Source organism: Maylandia zebra, linkage group LG5 (assembly GCF_041146795.1).
Source record: "Maylandia zebra isolate NMK-2024a linkage group LG5, Mzebra_GT3a, whole genome shotgun sequence".
Lineage (NCBI taxonomy): Eukaryota > Metazoa > Chordata > Actinopteri > Cichliformes > Cichlidae > Maylandia > Maylandia zebra.
The window spans coordinates 16,230,424-16,238,617 of NC_135171.1; the positions used below are offsets into that span (position 1 = coordinate 16,230,424).

The window sequence follows — 8,194 nt, forward strand, 5'->3', positions numbered from 1 at the left end:
AGTTTAATGCAGATATGTAACAGTTGCTTGATTGCATGGACCACGGAGAGTTGAGTTGCGCAGTTTAAATGTATGTGGAGAGTTGAATACACAGTGCTTGACTAACGAGTGTTTAAAAAAAAAAAAGTATTTTTCTAGATTTGGAAACTATTGAGGTGCCATTTAAAATAACTATGAAAACTCCCCATACATAAATATGTATATGGAGCGCATATGTACAATGAGACACACACTGAACCATTTCTCCTTTACTTGTTTAAAATACTCGTCCAGTCTCAGCACACGCCAACAGCAGCTCTTGATGAGACCGTCTTCAGGTGCATTTTCTAAGTTGGTCCTCCTGACATGAGTTCTTGTTTTTTCTACAGTTTTTCTATGGAAATGAACCCAGGTGTTTTCACAGTTTAAACATAGGTTACTCACATTTCTGCTCACATTTCTAGCGTGATTATTTCCCAATAAAAGTGAAATTAAACATTTCATTTGATTTCACTTATATATTATATTCTAATTATATACATTAGAATATAATCATATTGGATCTGTTTTTGGAACTGGTGCAACCTCGGTGTGTATGTGTTCTTTACGTAAACAACTTTCAGATGAAATCGAATGACTACAAAAATAAACATGGGTCAGTGAGGACGGTATAAATAGTTTGGCTGACATTGTGAGAATTTTTATATATTTTTTTAATTTATGAGGAAAAAAATGCCAAAACAAAGCTGATTTCACAATAAATGAAAGCAAATTTTATTCAAAATAAACAATGTCTCATTTACACATTTTGCTGTTGCTACTAACGTACATTTATCACTGTTTTAAATCGCATTAATAAGGCCGGGGTAAAGATTTAAGATGTTTGTCCTTTTTATTTCAATGCATGCTGACTATATGTGGAGTTTGATCAGCACCAGCTGCCAGTTGCTGTTACAATCAGAATCTAAATTTGTATACGTGTGAAACGCTCGAGTCTGTGACACAACTGTGTTTTGTCACAGTTTTGATGGAAATTTATATATTTTTGAGCTGCAGAGGCTCGGCCTGATATGCAAAGAGCTGGCTCTGTTGACATGTAGCCTGACAGTAGTTTACCCTGGTCTCATTCCTTCACACACACGCACGTATACCAGCTTGGATTCCAGTGTGTCAGTATTTTCTTCAGTATTTTTTTTTTTATATGAATTGTTATCCTGCTGTCGGAGTGATATTGCTGCAAAGCTCACAGATGGAAGTTTGATGTGAGCGTTAGCTGGACAGAAGTCACAACATGAAACCAAGCCAGGGCCAAGCCTTTAGCAAAATTCACTTAATGACTTTTAGCAGCTTTTTTGTTTTGAATTGTATCTTTTTTTTGCCACATAAAGATTGTGGGGTTTTTTTCTTTTTGACATTAATCTCTATAAATTTAAAACTATTAATACACGGTATCCATATCCAGATTGTTTTTACTTTGAGAAAATATCTCTTGTGCCAAATGTGTCAATGCAATAAGGTCTTATACACTGTGGAGTTCTCAGCCTTTTCCTGTGATTCAACTCCTTTTGGGCTGAACTCTGGGAGGGCTTCATCTGCTGTGGTGCATCTTAACCCCAAACTATACACTGTAACAGACAAACCGAGGTGAAGCCTCCTGTACCGAGTCATTCAGCAGACACTGTGGTGTTCACCTGTAGCAGATTGAGAGTACTGGATGTAGCAGGGGCAATGTCGACGTTCCATTACGGGGTTGAGTCTTCAGTTAAAATGAGAATGCCTCATAAAAAGAAAATGAATTCTGCTCGTGTATATTTGTCTTCTTACAGGTATTGCCTTATAGTTTTTGCTTCTTTCAATGAATTCATGAGAGAAATTTAAGCTTTTTACTGTTAATGCGGTTAAATCGACTTTGCTTTATAAATGGAGACCTTCATGTGATCTTTTCTCTTTGTGGGTGGGGCGTAAGCCTATGTGGGTCCTGATTCTTCTGCAAATAAAATATTAAATATTTATTTCTGGCCTTGTTTTTTCATTTTTACATTGTGTGCACAGTACTGTGCAAAAGTATTGAGTCACTCTCAATTTTATATTTTGCTCTCAAGGAGTCAGACTGGTGTTTTTCTTTGTTTGTTTTTTTTAAAGTCTTGTCTAAAGTAGTAGTTCTCCAAGATTTCTGAAGGTCTTTCAGTTTGACTTTGGCCATTGGCTTTTTCCTTCCACTCATTCTCAGTCTACTCCTTGCCTTTGACCATTTTCAGAGGAATTATTTCTTTTTTCTATTGTTTGCTAAGCCACTTAACACCGAGCTATGAATCATTCATGCTCCTGGCTCAATAGATAAACTAATGTATCTTTAGGAACTGTCTTGTTGGTCTCATCAGAAATTGTATCAGTGGAAGGGTGACTGTCAAGAAGCCATTCTTAAAGAAGGTAAATCAGTATTGATCTGATGGAGTGATAAATCCAAATTTTACATTTTTGGTTCAAATAATCAGTATGAACAGAGGTAAGGAAAGAAGTACAACAGTGAGTGTCTATAGCAGGGGTGTCAAACTCAAATACACAGTGGGCCAAAATTCAAAACTGGAACAAAGTCGCGGGCTAACATTAATATTTATTTAAAAAAATACTTCCTCCAGATATAAGAATGAATCTTTGCTTATGGACTCAAACAAGTTTTGCTGAAAAACTGAATATGGAACAAGCAAAGCTTAATACTAAACAATATATATATTAGCAGTGTAATACCAGTAGGCCAGCTCTAATAGTAATTTGGTATGGCTCCATGGGCCAAATGTAATTAAGCTGCGGGCCAAATTTGGCCCATGGGCCAGAGTTTGACACCTATGGTCTACAGCCTTCTGTAAAACATGGTGGAGGCTCTATCATGATTTGGGGCTGCATTTGGTGTTGGGACTCTTTTCAAAGCTGATGAATTATGAATGCAGAAAAGTACAGCTAGGTTTTGATCCATGCAGTACCATCTGGAAAGTGTCTGATTAGCAACAACTTTAATTTTCAGTATAACAGTGATCCAAAACAGTGTTAATGCAATAAAAGCATGCTTGGATAGTGTCCCATTATGTTGTTTTTTTTAAAAAAACTTAAAAGTACAAACCCTTGTAAACTGAATTTTCATGTTTCAATGAATTGTCATTTTCCTTGTAACTTTTAAAAAAGATGAGGGTGGGTTTAAAATTTTGCATAGTGATGTACATTGTTCAGAAACTCAGGACTGTATTAAAGTTGGACTGTAAATAGAGTGATGCAGAAGAAATTGTAGTCAACATTGTACAAGCACACACTGTGTACGTCTAACAATTTTTATTTCACATTATCAAAGGGATCATTAGAGTTGGTAGGAAACATTTATGCTGGTTCTACCCTTTCAGCTTACAACCTTAAAACAGGTGTATGTCTGCTGAAATAATAATTAAAAGAGAAAAATCTTTAAAAACATTTTAATTTATTCAAACCTTTATAAGAGGTTGATTCCCTGAATAAGTTAAATAATCCAAAATATGGCAAGGCATTTTGGATTCCTGAGGTGAAATAAAACTACCTCAAAAAGTTCAGTAAACATCGATTATGAGCAAGTCTCCGTGTTCCCACTCAAATAAAAAGTTACCAGATCACCAGGTTAATAAACGTGACAAACACAAGGACATGACAGTGCATCTCTCCGGTAAGGAAAGATTCTGATCTGAAGTCTGAACTCGGTGAGAGCTTGAAGCTTGCCAGTGAGCACAGACAGCTGTGGAGTGCTGTCCAGAATCTCCAAGTATCTAAGATGTTGCAGGTGACGAAGCTGCAAGAAATCTTGCTCCGGCACACGTTCATGGCGGATTTTAAGACTTTTGAGCTTTGGAAACAGCCGTGGGATTTCAGCGGTGCGAGTTCCCAGATGTGAGGGCCAGGTGTCTATATGGAGGTGGAGGAGATTTGGCAGCTGCACCGCTATGGCAGCCATGTCCTTTGAAGTGATTCCTGCAACACACAGTGTGAGACTGGTCACGGTGGCTGGAATGGAGGTGATGTACTTATTAACCGGGGGGCCCTTAACGATGATCAGGGTTGAGAGCTGAGGTAGGTCATGCAACCATGTTTTGAGGCGACAAGGAGACAGTGACCACATTTCTGGAATGTCGTGATGTGAGTGCTTGAAGAAGACAGACAGATGTTTCAGGCCAGGCAGGAACTGCAACCCGTGCGCCGGCAATGAAGGATCCATGCAGTCGATGAGCTCCAAACTGGCCAAAGCCAGTGCACCAGCGTCCCCTGAGGGACCTGGACTTGGCTTAGGATCACTGTGACGATAGGTACACAATATATGCACACCTGACAAGGAGAGATGCTTCAGTTTAGGCAGGCACGCGAGTGTGGAGTGCAACATCCACATAGTTTCTCCAACGATGCCCACCTGATGACAGATAAGAGAGTCGAGGTTTTTAAACTGGGACAGCACAGAAATGAATTTACTCACTGATGTGGTAGGGAACATAACGCCACACATGCTTAAGTAAGTCAGCTTCTCGGGAAGAAACAATGGGAATCTGGAAATGTCTAACAAAAGATCAGAGCAACTGCTTCTTAAAACCAGACGTCTCATATTTGGGAAGTCCTTCAAGCAGCTGAAACACTCCTGGGAGCTTTGGTCCATTACCACCGTGGTGAGGATAGGAAGGAACAGAGCGAGCTGTTTCCAGTGTTTCACTTTGGTGCTCTTCATCACTGCGCTGGAAACTTTTCTATGACGAAGAGTGTCCCAGAACTTCCTGTTGTATGAGCCGTTTTTAAAATCCAAAACCACTGTCCAGTTTTTCCACAGAGATCGGTGATCGACAATTGTCTTAAAATACTTGCAGGTTGCCCGGACGTTTAACTTTTCTGTCGCTGACAGATACCCAAAGACGTTATTCCAGACCTCAGGAGGCAGCTTCGAAGGGTTCTGTGCCATCACTTTGCTCTGCGGGCAGATGTCTAAGCGGGCTCGATAACACCGTCACACTAATGCAGTCCCAGAACTCCTTCAAGTAGAGTGCCACAAACCACGCTTTCTGCACGAAAACTGCCACGGAAGTACTAATAGTGACTTTAAAGTGATTGACACAGAATTCACCCAATAGTTATGAAGGTAACGCCCATAGCTGAGTTGTGATTGGTTATCTTTTTTAATACATATCCCTCCCGCGCCTGTCCTCTTCCTCTTTCTTTCACGCGACCCTACTGCGAGGTACGGTTTTTTTTCCCCTCGCTTGTTAATAAACCGAAATGCTCGGTCTTTATAGGATTAGGCCAAATATTAGTTTTGTATTCGTGCGATAAACATTTAAACCACTTAATGGGATATATTTTGTATATTTTAAACATTCAATAGGTGTCATTTAGCCAAGCGAGGCCTGTTAATAGAGCGCTAGGGTAGCTAAGGGTAGCCGGCTAACCTTAACTATCGGCCACATGTCCGGAGTGTAAAGTATTGACCAATTTCCAAAGTACCGTTAATATCCTTGTTTTTCGTCCTTTATTTACAGATCCATCCTTGTCTTTAAACCAGCTGTGTAGCGATCCTTGGAAGCACTGCAGAGATGCCCAGGGAAGACAGGGCCACGTGGAAGTCCAACTATTTTTTGAAAATCATCGTGAGTACCTTTTAACATAAATGCACTAGGTCTTTGTTTCTATAGCATGGACACCATAATGAAATTTATGTGACGCACAGTGGTGTATTTACAGCAACTTTTGGATGACTATCCAAAATGCTTCATCGTGGGAGCAGACAATGTGGGCTCCAAGCAGATGCAGACCATCCGTCTGTCCCTGCGTGGGAAGGCTGTGGTGCTGATGGGTAAAAACACCATGATGCGCAAAGCCATCCGTGGCCATCTGGAGAACAATCCTGCACTGGAGAAGTGAGTTTACTGGCAACCTTTGTTTTATGATGCATTGAATTATCAGTTTCTGTGTAGCAGGTTAGTTACGGTGCAGCTTGTGTCGTGCTGTATTGTCGTTCCCCCTGCTAAAATTAACCTGTTTCCAGCTATCCCTGTCTGTCTACACCCCTCGGACAGCCAGGGACGCAAGGTCTCAGACATCTGATAACTGCTCATGTTGGTAGAAATGATAATCTGCTTGTGTAATTTAAGTTTATGCTGGGATTTCACAGGCTCCTGCCCCACATTAAGGGTAATGTGGGCTTTGTCTTCACGAAGGAAGATCTGACTGAGATCAGAGACTTGCTGCTGGCCAACAAGGTGAGAGCCCTTTAATAAAAAAGCTTATAGATAATTTAGATCATGTCAAAGTGCAGGATAAGTTACAATGCAGCTTTTGCAGTACTGCATTGTCGTTCCCCCTGCAAACAGTAAATTGTTTCCTCGCTATACCTGTCTGCCTGCATCTTTTGGCTGCCAGGAACGTAAGGTTTCAGACACCATAACCTGAGTAGTTAAGATCTTAAAGATTTGGTTCTAACAGAGTGGTCTATTAAGGGTTACCCTCTCTTGTATCCCAGGTACCTGCAGCTGCCCGTGCTGGAGCCATCGCCCCTTGTGATGTGACAGTGCCGGCCCAGAATACTGGTCTTGGTCCTGAGAAGACCTCTTTCTTCCAGGCTCTGGGTATCACCACCAAAATCTCCAGGGGAACCATTGAAATCTTGGTGAGTTCGATAATTATACTGTTTTACACACAGGTATTACTCACAATGCTAATGTGTACTTTAAAAAGGGTAAGATTTGAAAATCTCTGCTTCCGCTAATCACTCTGTATGTCTTTGTCCGCCAGAGCGATGTCGGTCTGATCAAGACTGGAGACAAGGTTGGTGCCAGCGAGGCCACACTGCTAAACATGCTGAACATCTCTCCGTTCTCCTATGGACTCATCATCCAGCAGGTTTATGACAATGGCAGTGTTTACAGCCCAGAGGTGCTCGACATCACAGAGGCTTCTCTACATACCAGGTTCCTGGAGGTGAGAATTGGCTGAAATAATTTGGCATGAGTTGTATCTGAATTTTCAGTTTCTCAAAAGTTATTTTGGCCTCTTAGGGTGTGAGGAATATTGCTAGTGTGTGTCTGGAGATTGGCTACCCCACTTTGGCTTCTGTCCCCCACTCCGTCATCAATGGCTACAAGAGAGTCCTGGCTGTTGCTGTGGAGACGGACTACTCCTTCCCCCTGGCAGACAAAGTATGGTTTTTACATTTTTCATACAGCTCTTGCCATTCTCAGTGTTAACACACGATACTTGACTTGGACTTGAAAGTGAAGTTTTGCATTAACAGAGAACTAATGACATCCTTCACCCTCACAGGTCAAAGCCTTCCTGGCTGACCCATCTGCATTTGCTGTCGCAGCACCTGCAGCAGCTGCTGAGACTGCCGCAGCTCCAGCTGCTGCTGCTAAGGAGGAGGCCAAGGAAGAGTCTGAGGAATCAGATGGCGAGATGGGCTTCGGTTTGTTCGACGAATAAAATACAGCGAACAGAACCACATCTAATAAGAACATGATTCAATAAATAATGCAAGATCCATGTGCTGGTGTTGTCTCTTTATTAGTACAACTAAAAGGAGATTGTAGTAGTCTTTGTGGTTGAAAATGACACTTTGTAGTTGAAATGGAAAGATATAACAAGGGGAGTGAGTCCTTTCATAAGAACATTTCAAAAGCAAATGGACTGTAGACGTGTAGTCATCGTGACAAGTTGAACTGTAAAAGCTCATACATCCAGAATTGGCGCACTGCAGAAATTGAGCACTAATTCCTAACGGGTCATACAACCGGTTCCAAATGTCTGGAGGCCTCCGGCAACGTCGACTTTCTGCCGGAAGCTCATCTGACAACATTTCCTGTTTGGGCGTGTCGTATTTCGGAATAAAATGTTTGAGATGTGTCGTTTCATGTTTACATTAGAATTGTTACATTGAGAAAATAGCAACTCCAACGCATTTATTAGTTTGAAACCCATAATACTAAGTGTAAATGTTGTGCGTTCACTTGCATTTCGAGGTTAAAACTAAATTACTGCCTTGTACATCCGTTTGACAGCATGTCATCTGCAATGTCTTTGGAATGATTTACTCTTGCCAGTTCAGAAATTCTTGAAATGAAATCTACACCACCCTCTACAATTTAATAAAAAAAAAAAAAAATCCGGACTCCAGGGGGTAATGCAATTGTCAAAGAAATAAACTTAAAAATTACTGTCGTCACAACAT

General features: G+C 40.9%; 2 protein-coding genes, 1 long non-coding RNA gene and 1 other non-coding gene across 4 annotated transcripts in view; 3 read left to right on the top strand and 1 right to left on the bottom strand.

Moving 5' to 3' along the window:
- LOC101481805 (paxillin) overlaps positions 1-1,991 on the top strand; it is a 39,752-nt gene extending 37,761 nt beyond the window's left edge. Inside the window, exon 11 of the mRNA XM_012917548.5 lies at positions 1-1,991. This exon is cut by the window's left edge and continues 747 nt beyond it. The gene's annotated coding sequence lies outside the window, so the exon portion shown is untranslated.
- Positions 1,992-3,129: 1,138 nt separating this feature from the next.
- On the bottom strand, positions 3,130-5,101 carry LOC143418603 (uncharacterized). The gene is made up of 2 exons (XR_013098610.1): positions 4,491-5,101; positions 3,130-4,399 (listed from the first exon to the last, which is right to left on the bottom strand). It is a non-coding gene; the product is annotated as an uncharacterized LOC143418603 (long non-coding RNA).
- A 5-nt stretch (positions 5,102-5,106) lies between these two features.
- rplp0 (ribosomal protein, large, P0) lies at positions 5,107-7,509 on the top strand. The gene is made up of 8 exons (XM_004545202.3): positions 5,107-5,212; positions 5,511-5,618; positions 5,713-5,888; positions 6,143-6,230; positions 6,491-6,637; positions 6,763-6,948; positions 7,026-7,166; positions 7,291-7,509. Exons 2-8 carry the CDS (start codon positions 5,565-5,567, stop codon positions 7,447-7,449), a joined length of 951 nt encoding a protein of 316 aa, XP_004545259.1. The 5' UTR covers positions 5,107-5,212; positions 5,511-5,564; the 3' UTR covers positions 7,450-7,509.
- LOC111500509 (small nucleolar RNA SNORA63) lies at positions 6,281-6,410 on the top strand. Its single transcript, XR_002721142.1, has one exon. It is a non-coding gene; the product is annotated as a small nucleolar RNA SNORA63 (small nucleolar RNA).
- Positions 7,510-8,194: the final 685 nt, after the last annotated feature.

What these genes read in the sequence shown, in the direction of transcription:
- rplp0 (XM_004545202.3), top strand. Translation starts at nt 5,565, where the DNA reads ATGCCCAGGGAAGACAGGGCCACGTGGAAGTCCAACTATTTTTTGAAA. An exon ending in AACAATCCTGCACTGGAGAA is followed by an intron (nt 5,889 to 6,142) that starts GTGAGTTTACTG and finishes GGGATTTCACAG; the next exon opens with GCTCCTGCCCCACATTAAGG. An exon ending in ACTTGCTGCTGGCCAACAAG is followed by an intron (nt 6,231 to 6,490) that starts GTGAGAGCCCTT and finishes CTTGTATCCCAG; the next exon opens with GTACCTGCAGCTGCCCGTGC.